At 39.9% G+C, this 22,678-nt stretch overlaps 1 protein-coding gene across 1 annotated transcript in view; it reads left to right on the forward strand.

Moving 5' to 3' along the window:
* Positions 1–22,678, forward strand: part of GRID2 (glutamate ionotropic receptor delta type subunit 2) — a 1,102,380-nt gene that overhangs the window by 727,458 nt on the left and 352,244 nt on the right. The window contains exon 7 of the mRNA XM_075066158.1: positions 8,149–8,310. Within this exon, the coding sequence (XP_074922259.1) occupies positions 8,149–8,310 (162 nt within the window). The remainder of the gene's footprint in view (positions 1–8,148; positions 8,311–22,678) is intronic.

The raw sequence follows: 22,678 nt of genomic DNA on the forward strand, positions 1-22,678 counted from the left end.
TGATCTTGATAAATCAGGGAGCAGTAAATACCAGGGAGGGTGAAGAGCTATTATGCTGAAGGACAATGTTGGCGCGAGAATTAATGGATATCAGCTGGTCATGAACAAGTTCAGGCTGGAAATTAGAAGAAGGCTTCTAACCACCAAAGGGATGAGGTTCTGGAACAGCTTCTCAATAGTAGTTGTGAGGGCAAGCAAGTTAATTAGTTTTAATAGAACTGGGCAAATTTGAGTGCACTTGTATGATAGGGTTGCTTGTGACAGTAGGGAGCGAGGCTCAAGCTCTAAGGGGTCACTTCTGGTTTCTCTTATGTTCCTAAAGCTCATGCTTCATGGTTGCTGCTGACCACTAGAAGGGATCAGGAAGGGATTATTCCCACCCTGCCCCCAATGTATTCTGGGTTTTTTTTCTTTCTTCTGAAGCATCGGGGTGGCCACTTCTGGAGATGGGACACTGGGTGGGTTAGGCCATGGCTCTGAGATGGCACCAGGCATCCTCTCCGTCAAGTGCTTGACTGGCTGGTTCTTGCTCAGGGTCTAACTAATCAGCAAATGTAAGGTTGGGAAAAATCCCTTCCTTCCTTCCTGACCTTGTGGGGGCAGAGGAGGAGGGAAAGGGGGAGAAGTTGCCGTCCCCTGCAGCATATGGATGTGGGTCACTTGCCAGGATTATCTGAGTATATCTCATTTAACCATTTCCCTGCCATTATTCCTATTCTCTTCCTGTGGCATGTAATAGTCTACTATCCTGTAGGTCTCATTCCTTTGAAGGGTTTAGCTGGTGCTGGGTGATGTGGGTGCCCTGTGATATACAAGTGAGACTAGATAAACTAGTGGTCCATTCTTGCTTTAATATTTGACTGTATTAATGGAGGGCCCAGTTTTGCAACTGACTTCAGGCTGGCAGATCCTTGTGCCCCTAAGGAGTTTCAGGGCTCTGGCCACCCCGAGTCACTCACACAATTGAGTTCACGTGTTTACGAGCTTAGGGCCTTTTTTTGCTAGTAAGCCTGGTTTGACTCAGTTCTGTCAAAATTATGGCTATTCAGGAGTGCAGGACCACCTTTAAAAAAGGTATCTTGCTTGCAGTTCCCCCACTTCTGCACCTCCCTAGTACATATATGGAATAAGAACATAAGACTGGCTATATGTCGGTGACCAGACCAGCTAGGAGCAGCTGCTGGCCTGCTCTGTAATTAAGTGCATTACTAGGCAACGAAGGAGCCCACATATGCTGCCTTGGAAGTCACGTGGCCTCAGCCCCTGACTGGCTGCTGGTTTCGCAGTCCTGTTTATAAGCCTGGCCTCCACAGCAGGTCAGTGGCTCTTCAACACGTACCACTCCCAGAGCTGTACATTTGCCCTTCTTCCAGTCCCTGCTCCGTCTGGCTTCGGACTTCTAGATTCAACCACCAGCTCTGCTTCTGGCTTATCAGTCTGGTTGACTCTCCAGTTCTGCTATTCAGCTTCTATCTTTCTGGTACTGATCCCTGGCTCTGCCTCTGGCTTATGACCGTGGTTTACACCCTCCTCCCAAGCTGTGGCATTTGGCTTCTGTCCCTCTGGTACTGACCATTGGCTCATTTCCTGGACTATGCCCACGCTAGTCCAAGCTCTAACTAGTAGGCCTCACTCTCTTACCACCAGGCCTGAGCACCCACAGCCTGGTCGTCAACACTGTTGTTCATATCAATTATACATCTATGCTGTCTTCTGATAGTGGCCGATGCCAGATGCTTCAGAGGGAATGAACAGAACAGGGCAATTTATGAGTCATCTGTCTCCTGATGTCCAGTCCAAGCTTCTGGCAGACAGAGGTTTAGGGACACCCAGAGCGTAGGGTTGCATCCCTGACCATCTTGGCTAATCGCCATTGATGGACCTCTTCCCTATGAACATATCTAAATCTTATTTGAAGTCAGTTATGCTTTTGACCTTCACAACATCCCCTGCCAATGAGTTCCGAAATACTTTCTTACATTTGTTTTAAATCTGCTGTCTGTTTATTTCACTGAATGACCCCTGGTTCTTGTGTTTATATGGAGTAAACAGGAGTTCTGGAACAATTTGTATAGTGGGGGTGTTGAGAGCCTTTGACCCAAAGTGTAAACCTTGTATATAATGGAGACCATTGCAGTACCCGCCACACTCCTAGTTCCAGCACCTAAGAGAGTAAATAATATTTCCTTATTCAGTTTATTCACACCATTCTTGATTTTATAGGTTTCTATCATATCCCCCTGTCATAAACAGATTGTTAAGGGTTAATGTCTCTTTCACCTGGAAAGGGTTAACAAACAGGGAACTAAGCACCTGACCAAAGGACCAATCAGGAGACAAGATACTTTCAACTCTGGGTGGAGAGAAGTTTGGGTGTGGGTCCTTTGTTCTGTTTTTTTTTTCTCTCAGGGATATGAGAGGGACCAGACATTACTACAGGCTCTCTAAAGTTCTGTTTAAATAGTAAGTAGAACAGGCGATTTAGGCTTTTTAATTGTTTGATTTACTCTGTTTGCACATGTGGATCTGGCTGGTTAACTTTTGTATGTGTAGTTGCTGGGAATATTTTGATTTGTATTGGTACTGGAGGAAGGGTTTCTTCCTTTGTCTGTAAACTATAGGACTGTAATATTTACATCTTGAATGGGAACAGAAGATAATATCTTTAACTATTTTTCCTTTCTTTTATTAAAAGATTTCATTTTAGAGTAACTGATTGATCTTTTCTCTTGTTTCCATTGTTGTATCACCGGGGAATTGGTTTTATACACCCCGGAACTGGTGGAGGGAGGAGGGGAAGGGGGAAAGAGAGCTTAATTTTTTCTCTCTGTGCCAGGATTCCTGTCTCTCTCATACCGCGTGAAAGTAGGGAGGAGGGGACGAAAGGGAGAAGGATTTATATCGCCTTGCTATTAAGATAGGATTTGGGTTCTTGGGGTCCCCAGGGAAGGTTGGGGAGGTCAGAGTGCCCCAAAACACTATATTTTTGGGTGGTGGCAGGCTATCAGATCTAAGCTGGTAATTAAGCTTAGAGGTTTCATGCAGGTACCCAAATTTTGGACGCTAAGGTTCAGATTTGGGAATTATACCTTATGACACCCCCCTTAGACATAGGGTGACCAGATGTCCCGATTTTATAGGGACAGTCCTGATATTTGAGGCTTTTTCTTATATAGGCACCTCTTGCCCCCTACCCCCATCCCGATTTTTCACATTTGCTATCTGGTCACCCTACTTAGACATCTCTTTTCTAAACTGAACAGCCCCAGGTTTTTTTCTATCTGCCCTCATGTGGAAGCTGTTGCATATTCCTAATAATTTTTGTTGCCCTTTTCTATACTTTTTTCAATCCTAACCCAATTCTAATATATCTTCTTGGGATGGGGTGACCAGAACTGCATGCAGTATTCAAGGTATGGGAATATTATGGTTTTCTATAATGGCCATTCGGATATTTTCTGTCTTATTATCTATCTCTTTCCCAATGGTTTCTAAGATTGTTAGCTTTTTTCACTGCTGCTGCACATTGAACAGAGGTTTTCAGAGAATTATCCACAGTGACTCTGTATCTCTTTCTTGAGTGGTAATAACTAAGTTAGACCCCATCATAATGTATGTATAGTTAGGATTATGTTTTCCAACGTGCATTACTTTGAATTTATCAGCATTGAATTTCATTTGCCATTTTGTTACTTAGTCACCCAGTTTTGTGAGATCCCTTTGTAACTCTTCGTAGTCTTCTTTGGACTTAACTATCTTCTGTAATTTTGTATCATCTGCAAATTTTGCCACCTCATTGTTTACCCTCTTTCCAGATCATTTATGGAATAAGTTGAACAGCACTAGTCCCAGTACAGGACATCACTATTTACCTTTCTCCACTGTGAAAACGAACCATTTATTCCTACCCTTTGTTTCCTGTCTTTTAATCAGTTATCATAAGAGAAACTTCCCTATTATCTCATGACTGCTTACTTTGCTTAAGAGCCTTAGGTGAGGGACCGTGTCAAAAGCTTTCTGAAAGTCATCGTACACTATATCCTCAGGATCACCCTTGTCCATGTGTTTGGTGTGCCCCTCTAGTTCAGTTGAATAGTTTGCAGTTGTCCTCAGAATTATGCTGTCTGAACAGAACAAGGCTGATTGTGTTAACTCTTTCTTCTTCCTGGAATTGTTTGAGGTTACCGGACATCTACATTTCACGTTCTTGGCAGGCTGGAGATCACCTAATTATGTGCTGCTGCTTAATTCCAGTGGCCATCCACCTCTGCAAAAGACTGCTGAGTTAGAGGAGATTTTGAATAAGCAGAATATCAATAACTGAGATACACAGTGCTTTAAAAATCTTGTTATAGTTATGTTGCAGAGCCATAAATATACAGAACAATCTTTAAATTGCCTCCCTGTCATGCATACTAGGACTATGATTAATGCAACACACTTCCAAGAGGGGGTAGGATTTTGCAGAAACAGAAATTAACTCTAGAGCATTTACTATTGTATTATCAGAGACCAATGATGCCATAAATGCTGAGCTAAAATATTGGTAAGGGACTAAAAAATTGCTAATGCTTGCTGAACCCTGTACACTTGTGTCCTGTTAATACTTGATGTAAGCACAGCTAAATTGCTCCTAAATTAATAAGTGTATTCCCCTATGTGAACTGTAACAAACATTTCCTAGTCCCATGATATTAAGTTACAGAAATTAAATAAAAACAGTATCATCTTATTGGGAAATGACGACTTGGGATTTGTAGCCTTTATGTACTAATTTGGTCTTATTGGAAACCTTATTGTCTTTCCTCCCTGGAGGGTCTTTTTTTTTTTTTTTTTCAGCCCAGCCTTCCGCCATATATTATTATAGCAGGAGATAATTTATTTCCCATTCTTCAATTTCCCCTCACTGGAAGTTAATGAGGGGTAAACTTCTTTGAGGAAATAAGGCTTTAGCTGAAAGACATTCAACCCTTAACATTCTGGGTAGTGCAATAGTAGGTGATCTAAGTTATCAAAAGAGTCATCCAAGTCTCTGATCTTGTAATTCATGGGTGTGATGTTTAACCTCTGAGTTAAAAAGGAAACGAGCAACCTTATTCATGTTAAACCTCTGAATTCTAAAAGAGAAATGTTCAGAACCAGCAGAGTTGTAGGGGAAGTTGATAGAATGGTGAAAAGAAAACTTCCAAACTATGGAGTGATAGACCACTCTGTTGTAAGTTCTCTGAGTGGGTAGCTATTAATGTAGCTTTTGCAGTGGTAATGAAGAATCATGGAAAGTTTAAGGAAAAAGGCAGACTAGAACTTGCTGTGGAAATTTGGGAGGCAAAGGAGGTGCTAGGAACTTCTGGTAAAGGAGAAAGGCGGAGGAAGTCTTCCTTAGATTCTGGGGGGAGGTGAGAGTAAGTAGCAAAAGACTTGTGTAGATATCTATGGGGATCAGCCTGCAGAAGAGTCAGAGCGAGTATAAGTTGCTGCAAGTTGGAGTCTGCATAATGCATGTGCTGCCTTTATGCAATTAATTTGTAGGATGGGGAAAATATTTGGAGTGTCATAATTTTCAGATGATATTTGGACCCTTGAATATCTGAATCAGCATATCAGCCTCTTCAGAAACTCTTGCCTTTTAACTGGCTACAAGAGTAGCTTTAAGATGTTTTCTGCTGCAAAGTAAAGGAGTCCCCAGCAGTCTGAATCTCCACCTCATTATTCCATTTCACATCTTTAGATCTCCCTCTTCTCCTAAGATCTTTAGGGACAGCTGAGTACTCAATATCTTCATTTTTTAGCTTTCAGGCCACCACCTCCTATGAATGCAAGGAGTGGTGAGAAATTGATCTTAGCAGCAATGAAACAAAAAACCAATCCTGCATCAAACAGCTAACAGACACTGGCTAATTAGTTTTCAGATACTGGGAACACTCCAGAACCAGACATGACAAACCCATGAAAAACACGCACCAGAAATTGGGCTTGTTTTTGGCTTAATTGGCTTGTGAGTTGCTTGTTGGCTAGTTTTTGGCTTATTGCTTGTTTGGCTTGTAACTTCTTGTAAGCTTGTTGCTTCTTTTTTTGATTGGCTCCCAGCAAGCAGGGGCAAGCGGGGGAGAGTCCAGAGTACACAGTGGGCCCACCACAGTCCCAGACTGGACTTCAAGGCGATCTGGTCACATAGAGTGTTGGGTTTCTTAGGGACTGGCTTGTTTTGGCCTTGTTTTGAAGTGGGATCAGCTTTTGGCTTACTGTGGCTTACTGTTTTTTGGCTTACTGTGAAAGTTGGGGTGCTTATTTATCACGTGAAAGTTGGCAACTGTGTCCAGAACCCTTTCTTGTGTAACTCGGGAAACCCTGAGTTTCCCCTTGACAGCCACAGGCCCAAGAACTTTAAGTGACTGATAGATGATCTGAAAAGAGTGTCAAATGCCCTAGATATGATTCAGTCTTCTAACTTAATATTGCTTCTGAGCACCATGTTGTCAGATGCAACTAATGATGTCTCTTTATGATAGCATTAGTGGGACACCTGCCCCTGCCATCTGAGGACAGAGATGACTGAAAAAGGTCATTTTGTAAATTGTTTGTTTCAGAAGAGCTTGTGAATTCTGTTCCTTTATTACTTCGTACTGAATTATATCTTATCATTAATGTCTGACTGAACTTGTGAATATGCATTTAAAAATAAATGTATAAAAAGTTAATCAAGATAACTGGAAGAGGGGGAGGCAGGTTATTTCTGTTTCTTCTGCTGAGCTTCTATATCCTCTGTTGGATACTGCACTTAAACTTCTGGGCATAAATATATATATCTTATGAGAGTTTAATACTGTAAGGCGCTAAGAGCCTTCAGCTTCCACAGAAGTTAATGGAAAGCGAGGGCACTCATTGCATTGCAGAAACAGGCCTTATGTGCATATTTAATATGTTAATATATTACCATTACGGAATTCTTACAATGCTGAAATAACTTTTACTAGGCACTGACATTTTTTCACTGAAGCATAGGGAGCATCCAGTGCTGATGCTAAGTTACTAAACATTTCAGAATTTCTATTTTAAATCTTAGAAAGTAATCAAACAGAAATGAGCACAACTGAGTGTTTTGCAAATCCTATGACTTCACTGAGAGTTTCATAATAGGGACTAGAACATCTCACTCTCTCGTTTCACGTTCCCCATTTCAGTTACCTGAACTGAACGTACTAAAAAATACACTGATTGATCGACTGAAAATCATAAAATTACATGATAATGCCATGATGAACCACCACATGAAAAAGAAAATGTGTGCCTACTGGGCCGTATTTATCTCAAAATGCTGGCTTGGTAAACAGCTTTTGGAAAAAAATTAAATTCCAGTTGTTTAATGAGAAAAACCCATTCCAGCTGTGACATACTGGTAATTAGCTTGCCTCCCCAGGTGGACAAGATGGAGGTCATGTGACTCAATCAGGACTTCTGGGGAAGAGCTAAGAGAGGAAACCTGTGTATGGGGCTGGAAAGGAGTTGTGGACTCCAGGCAAGAAACTCTGGATGTGGGGGTGGAACAAACCCTCCTGGAGATGGGGCTGGGCCTAGCTAGAGACTGGAGTGAAGACTGTTTGTTTTGAAGTATCAGGGAGAGAGGCCACTGAGTTCTGTTGCTCAAAGATTTTGGAAAAATTTGAGGCATGGGGCTCCAGAGCTACCCTAGGCCACCATCAGGTGCACAGGAACTGTCTGACCCTGATACATTTACAAACAAGTCCACTTACCATGTGGGAAGCCCAGACATTGCAAAATATACTAGTGTTTGAGAACCAGTTAATGAAATTGTTTGGAAATAGACTAGAAACAGGAGAAACTGATAATAATTTAGCCCCAATCCAGCAGCTAGATCTGTGCAGGTAACGTGGCCCCTGTGCCTCATGCAGGAGTGGAGGTAGTCAGTGTGGATCTCATTGCAGGATCAGGGCCCTAAATTGTTGATGAAGCATAGTTAAGGGATGGTTATTTTAACAGGTTTTTTTAAGCAGTTTAATATCAAGTAAATCATTTAGTTATTGACAGGGTGGGCAATAAACAGCTGAGGCAAACAGATAATGAATTCAGTTTTTGTCTGCCAGCATGTGTCCACTAACTGCTAATAATCAATCTCTAATCTCTTTACAGATTTCGAACCTCTACATATATGACACTGTGCTTTTGTTGGCTAATGCTTTTCATAAGAAGCTAGAGGACCGGAAGTGGCACAGCATGGCTAGCCTGACTTGTATCAGAAAGAATTCCAAACCTTGGCAAGGAGGGCGATCTATGCTGGATACCATCAAGAAGGTACCTCCTCCTATATGTCATAGTTTCCACTCCAGTGAGGAACAAATCCCGTTTGATAAAAGGTGTTCTGTTTTTGCTAACAGCAGTGTCTTTCCAAAAGCGATAGCGTTAGTGCGATGACAAAACAAGTTCTAATGGAAAACTCTCCTTATTAAGATTTTTGGTTTTGTTGTGTTGTTTTGTAATGGGCATATTTGAACCAAAAATATTATGGTTGCTGAATATCAGACCCACGGGTATTTCAAGCACAAAAAAAAATCACAGTATTTTTATGCCCAAGAGGTAGGAAGGTAAAAAAACACAGATCGTTTTTTTCTAAGATAATTGATATTAGAATTACAGTCTTTCCTTTGTCAGTGCAACAGTATAAGAAAAAAGGTTGGAACAATTGCATCCAGCTAATATTCTGTGCAATTCATTATTAAAATCCTACAGGCATAATGTAATAGAATCATACAAATGAGAGCCAGAAAAACCCTATTAAGTCATCTAGTCTATACCCTGCCAGTACAGGATTGTTCCCTATGGTATAATTTATACTGCTTTGTCCAGCTTTGTTTCCCAGGGAATGGGCTTCCACTGTTTCTCTTGGACTGTTATTTCATATCCTAATTATACTCAGTGTCAAGAAACTTTTTCTTGATATTCAGTCTTATTTTCTGGCATTTAGTGTTATACTATTATTCCTAGTTATTCCTTTCCTTTCTTGTTGTTTATACCCTTCAAATATTTGTAGACTATTACCATGGCATTCCTTGGTCAGCACCTATCCAAGAAATACATAGTGTGTTTAATCTTTCCTCATAAGTCCGTCGATCCAGGTTCCTAATCATATTAGTATCTCTTGTTTGAAATCCTTCCAATTTCTTAATATCTTTCTGGTAATGATGTACATGCAATGTATATTTACACAGTGCTGGCAATCCTATATTGTATTATTGAAGGAAAACTACAGTGATTTTCAAAAATTACAAACCTGTTTAATCTTATTTTAAGAAGAATTAAAGTGTCTTTTTTTCAAAAGGCAGTTAACATAAAAAACGTAACACTTTTTAAAGTAACGAGAGGCAGCCATTTTGGGTCAGATCCTAAGCCCTACCAGAGCAGGTAGACTTGGTGGCAACAAAGATGGCTTCTTTCAGCCAGCTTCATGCTGCTCCAAATCCTGGGGCCAATCTGCACTAGTCCTGGTGTAAAGCAAAGCAGCCTCAGGCCCAGTTTGTATGATACTGACTGCTCCTGGCCCCGCCAGGTTCCATTCTGGTAGCTGGAGTTCACCAGCCTGTAGGGACACCTACGGCATGTCTCCTATACTAGGGGGCAGTCAGTAGCTTAAATTCCTTTACAATGGTACTTAAGTTACCAGATAAACCCATCAAGCAGATTTGGCTGCTCCTATGCTTATTTTATCTTCACGCTACACCTTCCCAAGCTTGGTTGCTCCTAGGGTCTCTTTCCTCAGGAGCTGTCTTTACTAAATCCTAGCACACACCCTTTCCTTTTCCTTTGAGGGCTACTTCCACTTACTCATATCTGAGTGGGACACTCAGCCAACAAACCCACTTTACCTTTTCCCATTAGGATTAACACTTGTTATCTGAATGGGGCATTTCAGACCAATATAACCAGCCATGTCGCTGAGTGTTCTCTAAACTGAGTGTTTGGATGCACAGCCTTGAAAGGGATATCTGACTGCATTTCTACTTTTTTTCTTAGCTTACTTGTGACACGTACGATTCCCATTCTTCTGCATGAGCATCATTTATGCTGTTTCTTACCACACTGTCAGCTTTTTGCTTTCAGATGCTGCAGAGTTTATTAAATTCTTTGCCATGTCATCCTCACTAACATTTCCAGTTTGTCTTTTTCCATTTCCTGCCTTTTATAACAGGATGATTAATAAAACAAAGTCCTCCCATGACCTTTCATACAAGACCTGCACTGTGTGAAGATTGATCTGTGAAGCGATTCTCCTTGAAACATAAAGAGAAATGACCAACCAAAGGAGATGTGAAAGCCTTTGAGAAGGCAGGAGCAAATTAAAACCCTATGTAAAGGATATGGTTTAGATCACTAGTGAATTAACTGAAGGTGTGATAATTCCTGAAATATGCAGCCCTAGCCACAGGTTGAGTTCCTTGTCTTTGTCTCTCCTGGCCCCGTTTGCAAAAATGGGCTTTGGTGAGAAGTCAAAGTTTATAAACTGAAGGCACATCTGGGTATTGTTTGTACTGTACCATGCTGACAGAAGATTTTTCAAGTGCAAAATGATACAGCTGTTACAAAGCAAAATCAAACCCAAATGCATAGACTGCCATGGGTATGCAGCCCTTCACTTCCACACATGAACAGGAGCCTACGTTCATGGGCCGGTGCTGGAATAGCATGGAGAGGTGGATTTCTCTTCGTGCCATGCTCCTCTTTCCCTTTGAACACAGAAAAGCCCCTTTGTAGGAGTCTTGCAGGATCCCTACTTTGTAGTTTTGGTAAAATGCAGGCCAGAAGTGACTGTTGCTGCCATAGACAGACTATGTCTATGTCAGAAGTGGCAGAAAACTTTTTCAAAACAGACACCCTTTCCCTATTGAGAATTTCTTCGTCTGCTTCCTGTTGGATCCTAGTGCTCTGCCTTTTTCTCTCCCTCATCCCTTGCCCTGGCGTCACTGAACATTCAAGACCCAATCGCACTCCCAATGTTCTCCTCCCCACTGAAGATGTCTCTCCTCTGTCTCCTTCAGCGGAGCACTGCCCATTGCTGAGCAAATGCTTAGGGTTTAGCTGTCTCTGCCTTGTCTGAGACAAGATAAGGCAGAGTGAGTTGAGTCCTGATGAATGTATTAGCCTGGAGACCCTGCTTAATGCCATTGTGCTCTAGGATAGGAAAAGGACCCTCTCTTGGTCTACTTCTGCCCATTTCCCAAAAGGGAGAGGAATTCCCGTGTGTGTGTGTGTGTGTGTGTGTGTGTGTGTGTGTGTGTGTGTGTGAAGGGAGCAGTGATTATGGTGTTTCAGGGAAAGGGCAGAGTTGTCTGAGGGCATTGGTGCATGTATGGAAATGTGCATCAGAGTAGAAATGCTTGTGCATATCTGGAAAGGGGCAGTGGCTATGTCTGGTGGGCAGGGTTTGTGTCTGTGAAAATGAAGAAAAGAGTATCTGATCAATGGGTTAGGTGGGGGAAAACAGTGAGTAAAAGTATATGGGAAGGGAGCAAAGAGAGAGCTGGGGACCCCCAGAAAAAGTAGCGAGTTTGAAGGAGGGGCGAGTTCCTGAAACAACACTGTATAGAAGGGAGGGAGAGAGGAAAAAATATTACGCACTACAGGAAAAATAACTTTAAGGGGAAAACAGGATTAAAAAAGGAAGGGAATGTGTTCTGTCGTATAGTTAAAGGAAAGAAAAATGTAAAGGAGAAATAGTAACGTTTTCTTTTTTAAATGATTTGCAAGGAAGTGTAATGCTACTAGGGGACATAGTCCACCTACTGAACTTCACCTATAGTAGCTAAAAGCCTAGAGATGGGCTTGGGGCTTGGAGGCACCTGGGAATGTGAGAGAGACTTGCTCAGCTGGATTCTTCCCAAGCCAAAACTGTGGATCTATGTTGTAGGAGCATTGGCAGTGTGGAGGCCAAGGCTCTCCATCTACATTCTCGTTGCATTTAGGAGATCCCCCAAGTTCCATGGGTTTGGTGGTGAACCAAAGAGAAAACTCTATCCCTCCTGCCATGAGGGAATATACAGATAACTCTGTGAGCTAAAACTCAGATTTTCCACTCCCAAATGCAGGTTAATTCTGCACAGGGAAAAATAGCACCAAATGTTTAGCTATTACACTTAGCTCCTAATGGATGTAAACAAACCAGTTGAAAAAAAGCACATTCTGCTCCCTGCCAATCTGTCCTCTAAAATTAAGATTAGGTTGCATGCATTTCTTTAGATTTATTCTGATGGAACTTCCCTCAGAGACATGAAATAATAATACATTTTTACTTATTATAGGGCACCAATGCCCATGATGGCTTGTATATATCTAACAAAATACAATTTAAAAATGATCATACCTTGGTTTTTAATATGATGACTGTAAACTAATTAGTTCCCAAGTGAGAATTCTAGGGATGGGGAAAAGTTAAATTTTCACTCTCTGATTTGTGTGCCTAAATGGGAGAAAGTAGGGGGAACATAGTAATGTTCACTGTATTCAGGGAAATCTACATATTGGAGTAGTCCCTGAAATACCCCAATGAGCATCTTACCTCAACTGGTTTAAATTAAATAACACAGCCCTTAAATTTAGAAACACTGGACCATGGGTGGAAATCCAGTTGAAACTGATAAGGATGGGTGTGCTTAGGGGTGGATTTCTTGTAATTTCTAACCTAATTTCTGATTTGAAATCACTACTACTGGGCTTTTGCTTTTCAATGCTTTTCATTCCGATTCTAACCTCTCTTAGGCTGCAGAAAACCAGTCTCCACTGTGCAAATTGGACTGTTTGGGGGCTGAGACAGGGCTATTGTAATAGTATTTCCTCTCTAACCGCTATAGCTAATGTTCTGCCAGCCTTTGACATATGAAGCCCTGTTAACAGCTCTGCCATAACCATTTCTCCAAGAGTAAAACTTGTCATATAATATCTGAGTCCCACAGATAAATGGATTTTTGTGAAGAAAAAAACATTTGGCTATTTAAATGCAAGTATTCATATGAAAGAAATTGAGGTTACCCATTTTTTAGTACTCATTTATTAGCTTAGTATTGTAAACATGCAGTTTTTCATTCCATAGCTAGATGCTTATTGTGACTTTAAAATAAACGTGGGGCTTTATAGAGCAGATACATTGCACATTCCGTAACAGCTATTCACAAGATTTTGGGTAGTGTTTTGGATTAATGGGCTCAAGGTATATAAATCTACAGCATGCACCTAGGTCTATGAATGCAAATGCCTGCTTGCTTGCTTTGATTTGTGCTGCCAGGCCTAAAGCTTGGATAAAGTTCCTCCCTGGCAGTAGATGGTAAAAGTACCTTGAGACCTTATTGATGTCATTCCCTACAGTCTTTGCACTGACTTTTGGGGGGCCTGATACAGAACCTACTAATGAGCTCCTTTGGCTGCCATATCTTAGTTCTTTCTATTTCCAAGAAGTGGAGTAACCATGCCCTTCACTGACTAAGAGAAAGGCCTGAACAAGGGAACAAATGGAATAGGACTCAGAGGCTTGGGAAGGATTTCAAGCAACACACGGGTATGCCACTCGATTCATAACACCATGTGAAGCATAAACTGCCCTGTGGCTTTCGATCTGATATACCTCAGGCAAGCCCACACAGGAGTGTAGCATGGCCTAATATTACAGGAGCTTCTGTGCCAGAAATGCCCGCATGGCCAGGCTTTCATACAGCTAATCACAGGCCCTTTGGGCTGAATTGTGAGAGAAGCAGACTTTGATGAAAGGTGGTTTTGTGAGGAGAAAGGATGGATCACCAGCCTGAGATCAGTAGGGGGACTGAGTCGAAGAAAAGGTCTCCCTCCTTCCAGGGCTCTGCCTCTGCTCCCCCTTGGCTGACTGATAACTAGCCCTGTACTTTGAAGAAACACCACATGTAACGTGGCCCACGGTGGGGGTGCTGACCTGCCCTTTGCTTGCCTAGAGTGGGAAATAGAAAAGCCTGAGATTTTCCACACAGCTGATTTCTCCCTCTCTATCTGGGTTTCACCTAACCATTAAAGCTGGACCAAGACAGTTTTCAAATCAGACTAAGAAAATCTTTGGGTCTAGGCAAAATACCTCAATGTATGTGAACTGACCATGGAAATCTGTGGAACTATTTGGATTTATATAATTGAGAATTAAAAAAAGAAATTTTGAGTCAGATAAACTTGAAGTATCAGAGGTAAACTGAGAGCAGGAATCCTGTGCAAGATGTAAAGCAAGTGTAGAGCAGTGCAGGAAAGGTAGCAGTAAAAGTGTGAGGGAGTGATGAGAGAGAAAGGGGAGAACAAGAAACTGGAAATTGGAGGTATTTAAGGTATAGGTATATAAGATAAAGAGGGCTGGGAAAGGAACAAGCCTCTAAGAAATGGAGAGATTGGTTAACTAGCAAAAGAAGTGAATGTTTAAAAAGAAGCAACGGAACTTGCTTCTTACAAAAGACTGGATTGTAACTAGAGCCGATTGGCAAAACTTCAGAAGACAACATGTTCCCTCAGAATATGCAGTTCCATCAAACTCAAAATGCTTCACAAAATTGGGTCAGTTTTGTTGGAACTTTGTTTTGGAAGGAAACCGAAAGGCGCAGGGTTGGAAGAAGTCTCATTTCTACATTTTTGGAACAAAACATGTAGATGGTTTTTGGTTTAAAGGGACTATTTATTTTGAATTTTTTTTTTATAATACAAAGTTTAAGATGTCAAAATTAAAATGAAATATTTAGCTTCTGTTGAAGCAAAACATTTCAGTCAACATAAAAAATAATCAGCTTTTTCCTTCATTGAGCATTTTGAAAAGTTTGGTTTTCATTCTGTTTCAGAACAAAGCCAAATTTCAAAATCTTTTGTAAAAAATGCAATTTATACCCTCCACCTAGCTCTAATTTATAGCTTTACTGTCCAGTCTGAGAACCAGGCAAAGGATAGTTGGTTCCCAAACCAGAGCAGGAATCAGACACTTACTATATGAGTCTCAATCTGGTCAGTTTCCCCTTTTGCACTGACTCAGCTGTACTAGTTGGTGCATTGGAGAGAAGGGTAGTGCCTAGAACCAAAGATGTGCCTACATCCTGCCAGTCTGCGTGGGAAGGGGAGTAGTGAAGGCTGTTCTTCGTTCTGTATAAGTGATGTGGGTAATGTGAATAAAGGAGGATTTATTACAACCCCTACTCTCTTGTATAGGCATGCAAGATGGGCACATGATTGAGCCCAAAGTTAGATAAAAGTTTGATACCCAAAGAAATTGATGTAAACTCTTCAGAAGGAAAAAATATTTTTAAAAAAATTGCATTCCAAAATAGGAGATCAAGGAATGCTACCATCTGACAATATTTCAGACTCAGATGGAATCTAGCTCAAATTCCTGGAGGGAAAACCAGGACAAGAAATCCCAACTCTTTAAAAGATACACACTGCAATATCTAGAAAATATTCAGAAGCACGGGAAGTGGTAATAGACGAGAGAGAAAATTCTACCTTCAGTGTCATCTGTTGAAAATAGTAGCAGTCCTCTGAGATGAATGCAGGATCTTGCTGTTTGCAATTATTGGAGCAGGAGAAATACTTGAGTGGGAATGCAAAAAAGGTGTTTGGTTCTTCCACATTTGTGCTGCCTTTTCCCCACTGTTTGTGAATGTTTGTTTATGAATTTCACACAGGAAAAAGCAATTTTCAAACCTGTGTAGAGAGTTAGTATGGGGCCTGTGCACCAGTTTAATCCCACTGAAGCTGTCATAATTCATAAACATAAAGCCATGTTTGCAAAGTATTTTAGAACAAAATAAATGGTTAAATTCATCAAGTAATTCATTCATTCAGAATGAATTTTACTAGCTCTGGCAATGAGTTTTAAATTTGTCTATTTTTTTTCTTTAAAAGCAAATATCCCCAAGGACTCAAGCCTTGACTAATTTATTAGTCAATAAAGACATTAGAATGTGAAGAAAATAAGGCAGTAACAGAAAACAATGATAGTGGTAGAAAATACTAATCTTCCTGAATAGTCTCAGAATAAATTAAAGTAGGAATATAGTGATTGTTATGAGCGAGGGAAAAATGACTCCATATTATGGCACATATCTGCTCTCTTCACCAACCCTATCCTCATGTCTTCCCAGTAACATTTGTTTAGTTTACTTTTTTAAAAAAGAAGTTTTTACCACTCCTAGCGCTGTAAAGCCCATCTATCCATGGCAGAGCAAGCTGTATTTTATTCTGCCTCATGAATCATCTACAGAATTGTCTTCTAAATTCTGATTCAGAATTTGTTATAGTTAGTGATGATATATGAAGCAGAAGAGACACAGTTTGTTTTTCAGGTAGCAGATTAAGCTTGCATTGCTGGCAATTAGAAAAATTGTGTTTTTAAGTTGTAAACTGAGCAAATTTGATACTGCGGACATTGATGGAGAATAATTATGCAACACAAGGATGTAATGTTTACAGTAATTTTGGTGTGTATGCCTGCACTTTAAAAAGGACAATGTTTTTACAAACAAGAAGAAACAGTGAGGATAAATATCTTACAGTGGATTGGCAAGTTGGCTTTTCCATATAAGGTCCCAAGTGTGCTGTAGAAGTGCGTTAAGTAACAATATAAAATGTTTATTCTTGCCAGTGTAAATGGGACTAAGCCATGTTTTAATAGTGTTCCCAAATCTTGCAACAGCTGTGCAGAGTTGAAGGCACAATTTAGGAACATTGTTGAAACACTATTTAATCTTGACAACCATTGCTCTTCACAGTTTTAGCCGTGTCAGGACATTACTGATGTTGCAAAAGGATCTTCTAGCTCAGTAGATTTATAATGTAGATCATAAGTCTGTTTTCAGTTGGTTTATTTTTGTTTCAAATTAATCCCTTTTCTACAATAATTTGAATGTTGTTACCAACTTATTTGACTATCTCAGCTATTATTCTAATAACCACATTAAAGCTGAGAGAACTGTGAGGAATCTCTTCACAAAACAAGCCTAATGGCTTCACTTGCTGGAGAAAGGTAATTAGGTAGGGCAATTGGCTTCCTTCTTCCCTAAATAGCTTTAACTAGGGCTGTTGATTAATCACAGGTAATCACATGATTAACTCAAAAATGAATTGTGATTAGTTACAACTTTAATCGCACCATTAAACAATAAAACACCAGTTTAAATTTATTAAATATTTTGCATGTTTTTCTATATCTTCATATATATTGTATTCTGTGTTGTAATTGAAATCAAAGTGTATATTATTTGTATTACTAATATTTGCACTGTAAAAGTGATAAAAGAAATAGTATTTTTCAATTCACCTGATACAAGTACTGTAGTGCAATCTTTGTTGTGAAAGTGCAGTTTACAAATGTAGATTTGCTACATAACTGCACTCAAAAACAAAACAATGTAAAACTTCAGAGCCTACAAGTCCACTCAGTCCTACTTTTTGTTCAATCACTAAAACAAACAAGTTTGTTTTATGTTTACAGGAGATAATGCTGCCCTCTTCTTATTTACAATGTCACCAGAAAGTGAGAACAGTCGTTTGCATGGCACTTTTGTAGCTGGCATTGCAAGGTATTTACGTGCCAGATATGCTAAACATTCATATGCACCTTCCTGCTTCAGTCACCATTCCAGAGGACATGTTTCCATGCTGATGACTCTGGTTTAAAAAAAAATAGACTAATTAGATTTGTGACTAAATTTCTTGGGGGAGAATTGTATGTCCCCTGCTCTGTTTTACCTGCAGTCTCCCATATATTTCATATTATAGCAGTCTCGGATGATGACCCAGCACATGTTCATTTTAAGAACACTTTCACTGCAGATTTCACAGAACGCAAAGAAGGTACCAATGTGAGATTTCTAAAGATAGCTACAGCACTCGACCCAAGGTTTAAGAATCTGAATGGCTTTCCAAAATCGGAGAGGGATGAGGTATGGAGCATGCTTTCAGAAGTCTTAAAAGAGCAACACTCTGATGCAGAAACTACAGATCCCAACCCACCAAAAAAGAAAATCTGCCTTCTGCTCGTGGCATCTGACTCAGATAATGAAAATGAATGTGCAGCGGTCTGCACTGCTTCGGATTGTTATTGAGCAGAACCCATTATCAGCACAGACACACATCCCCTGGAATGGTGGTTGAAGCATGAAGGGACATATGAATCTTTAGCGCATCTGGCACATAAATATCATGCAACACCGACTACAGCAGTGCCATGGGAACCCCTGTTTTCACTTTCAGGTGACATTGAAAACAAGAAGCGTTTTTTCCTACAACTGTAAACAAACTTGTTTGAGCAATTGGCTGAACAAGAAGTAGGACTGAGTGGACTTGTAGGCTCTAAAATTTTACATTGTTTTATTTTTGAATGCAGTTTTTTTACATAATTCAACTTTCATGATAAAGAGATTGCACTACTGTACTTGTATTAGGTGAATTGAAAAATACTATTTCTTTTATCATTTTAAAGTGCAAATATTTGTAATATAAATATAAAGTGAGCACTGTACACTTTGTGTTCTGTGTTGTAATTCGAATCAATATATTTGAAAATGTAGAAAACATCCCAAAATATTTAAATAAATGGTATTCTATTAACAACAGTCCAATTAATCACGATTAATTTTTTTAATCGTTGACAGCCCTAGTTTTGACTCCTAAAAGATCCACATAGCAGACAGACTTTGGGGGAAAGGGAAATCTGGCTAGGAAGAAAAGTTGCGTTAAGTGATATTCCCTTCCATCACATGAATCTTAAGCAATAAAACATGAAGGAAGTTAATCTGGCTGCACATTTTGTACACAAGAGGACACCATGGTCTAGCCAGTCAGTGACAGCATTATTATTGGCCCAGCCACGCTGACCTGGCTGGAGGGAGAGTGCTTCCACAAAGCTGAACAAATGCTGGGGGGTTGAGATTTTTACCAGATGGCTCTCTGCTCTTCTGCATGGTTTTATGGTGCCACCTCCAGCCTACTCCATTCCCCCAGCATCAGAAGAGAGAGGTTTGTCATATAATCTAAAATCAGTTATTGTTACATTAATCTCCCAAAACCATGTGATTGTACAAATGTGTTCTAATTACAGACCAGACTCCATCATAAATTAGTATCTCAAATACACAGAAATATTTAAAAAACAGGTGAATGAGCAGAGAGGTACTGTTAAGCAAACAATTTAAATTCAGAATGAGGATAGAAAATTTATCTGACTGTACAATATATCTTCTTTTCTCTACAATTCCAGCCACTTAAGAATCTGAGCAAATAAAAAAAAACTTTTTTTTTTTTGGTACTGCTGCCATACCAACTCTAGCAATGAAACCTGTTTATCAGCACTGGGAAAGGAAAATGTTGGAAGTGTTGTTGCTTGCAATTATTTAGATATCCTATTTTATCAGAAATTTAGTTTGACTCCTTCAAATGTTACAGCATTCCTGCCTCATCCCCTTCAAATAACATGATGATTTATTTGATTTCCTTATGGTCACAGGGCTTACTACTCACTGCTGCGGCACCTTCTTGTAGCTCAGCTGGAGGTGAGCTCTCTACCAGTCTGACTCCCCCTCCTTGGATTGCACACCCAAGGGTGTCCCTCTCCGGACATGATTGTTCCCTGATCATGATGGAGGCCATTATGACTTCCTGTGTTGTGATCCCTAGATCCATCAGTGTAGATTTGGCATTGCTGACCCCATTTGCCCTGTACAAACTCATAAACTGTAGTTGTCATATTTGACAATCGTGCTCGTCCCTTTGGTTTATCATATAATCCCATATCTGCAATTGGAGAGACAACCATCCAACTATAGTTTGAATTCACACGATTAAAGATTTTAATTTCTTCTAGACCTTCCTTTTCATCCAAATATTTTTCTCACCTTTTGACTCTGTTACCCCTTGGGAGTTTGTGGAGCCCAGTTACTTCTTATCTGCTTAATTCCCAGCAGTCCTCGTCTATTCTTTTAGTACTCTTATCCTCACTGTTTTAATTAACCTTAGCCGAAAACTATTTCATCCTTAAAGCATTTCTCTGGTGCTATCTGCAGTACACGCAACCGAGTCATCATATTCATATCACATGCAATTCATACAGCTTAGGCTTGGATCAGCTCTGATTTTTTTAGTGTTGATTTAGAAGCTGAATTAAAGATTTGGCATCCATAATCTAAAACTGATCTTACTAATGCCCCGAATACCATCAGCAACATGTTGTTATCTGCACCCCACTTGTTCACAGCAAAACCTTAAGCAGAATTATCCTATCTTTACATTTAGTCTTGATATTATCAGTGTGACCCTTCCAAGTTAGTATGTTATTGAGCATAACTCCAAATACTGTAAAATTTTGAACCACTTGTATTTTTTTCTGTAAAGAGATATAGGTTCCATTTTTCTCCAATCTTCCTTTTTGTGAAGATAATTCCCTTTGCGTTAGCAAGTGAGACTGTAAATCCCTAAATATATCCACATTCTGAAATCCACCTGAGCATCTCTCCACAGTCTTCGTGGAGTTCTCTCCACAGTCTTCGTGTTTGGCAGATATAGCACTGTCATCTGCAAATAGAGTAATACCTATTCCTGCGTGTATACTCTCTGGGAGATCATTATAATATATAACAGGGTTAGGCTGACAACGCTCCCCTGTGGAATGCCATTAGTAAGTTCATAAATATTCTGCAAAGCCACCCTACCCTGACTTGTATGATTCTGTTGTTTAAATAGAACAAGAACATTCTTCCTCTTATTCCAATTGCAGCTAGTTTATACAGCAAGCCTTCCCTCTGTAGCATGTCATAGGCCTTTTCAAAGTCCAAAAAGACAGCTACCATAACTATCTGTCTCTGCTAAACACTTGTATCATTTTCTCCATAATTTTCCCCACATAGAATATGAGGGCAATAGGTCTATTTGCCTCAGGTCTTCTGCCTATTTTGCCAGGTTTTCTTATTGGTGTAATCACTGCTTGCTTCCATTCTGACAGTAGTATTCCTTTTCCTCATATATTATTATGTAATTTCAATAAAACTCTTAAACTCCCTTCCAGTAGCTCTTAAGCATTGCATATGCTATCTTTACCTGGGATTGTTCTTTTACTTTTGTGTATAGCATTTTTTGAGTCCTGTATGCTGAAATTCTCATTTAGTACGTCATTTGTATAGTATACCTAGCTATATAAGAACTCTCAATTATCTTCAGAAAATATTTTTTGTTCACTGTTTACTTGATTTGTAGTAACTTTTTGAAACTCTTTAGCTAAAATGTCTGTTTTTCCTAAGTTAGAACTTTCAACTTTATCATTTACTATAAGACCAAGTATAAATTTGTTTTTACTCCATACACCATTCGTGCCTGTAACTTTTCTACATCTCTGAAACCTTGAAATCTTTGTTCATTTTCCCACAATACTTTCTCCAATTCTTTCTTTGCCTTTTTAATAATTGTCAACTTAATTAAGACCTTCCTTTATAAATATACATACCCCTCCTCCTCTTGTATTTCTCTGTCATGTCTGATTAAGTCATATCCTGAATTTCTAAACTTGTTTTCTCACTATGTTTTTTGCAGACGTATCACATCTGTTTTTTTTTTCCATTTGAAAAACAGTGTTCTTTAATTCCTGACCACACATAAGTACATTTTGTGCATTTCAGGAAAAAAATAGAACCCTGTTGCCGCTTTTGTTATAACTTTTATTCTTTTAGTTGTCTTCCCTGTGTGTAAAGTCCCTGTATGTAAAGTGCAACTAATACTTCTGTCCTAAATACTATACATTTCTCTTTGCCTACAAGTAGTACATCTTCATCTAATCCCCTTATTTTATCTTTCCTGTCCTGAACTGTGCTGCTGTTGTACCAGTACCCCTTCTCCCTCTCTGGCATTTTCCTCTTTCTCCACATTCCAGTGTAAATACCTTTTGATAGCTTCTGCATAGATTTTTGTTATGGATAACTTTAATTTTCTCTATCTCGCTAGTTGTTCTGCTGCCATACATTCTTTGTAGGCTGCACTGTGCTTATGCTCACAATTGCTGTAGTTTAGGTTCTGTTCCTTCCAAACAATTCTCACACATGTGTTCTCCTCCACATCTACCACAATTCATTTTCCCCTTACAGACAACTGGCACATGCCCAAACCTTGGAAATTTATAACATCTCAAAGAGGTCGAGAGCTTTAACCCAATAGAGTTGATATCCTATATTAACCTTGAAAGGCAGTGTTGCACCTTTAAATGTTCTTCATATGGCCTTGAATGGTTTGTGCTCTCCCCTTTTCATGTTTAGCAGTTGCTTAACAAACAGCACTTGGTCCTCACCAATACCCCTTTTAATCTCATCCTCAGTCATCCCTTGTGAAACCTCACACCTTGCTCCTTTTTCTTCGGTCATACATTTAGGTAGCTGGCAAATTTCCCTAGTAGTTTTATGAAGTTTCACAGCCTGTTTCTACTTTGCCTAATCTAATCACAGTGTAAGCCATGACTGTGAGTGGGGCAGGGGGGAGAGGGAGTGGTACTAGCTGGTCAAGGAAAGTGAAATGAGAGCTGGAGGATGAGGCTGATCACTGGGAATGAGAGCTAGGGAGTGGAGGGGAGATTTGGGACTTGGGGTGGTGGGGCTGGGTTGGACAAGAAGACTAGGAACTGGGTAAAGAAACAAATGGGGGTGGG

The sequence above is a fragment of the Chelonoidis abingdonii genome, chromosome 5, assembly GCF_003597395.2.
Source record: "Chelonoidis abingdonii isolate Lonesome George chromosome 5, CheloAbing_2.0, whole genome shotgun sequence".
Classification (NCBI taxonomy): domain Eukaryota; kingdom Metazoa; phylum Chordata; order Testudines; family Testudinidae; genus Chelonoidis; species Chelonoidis abingdonii.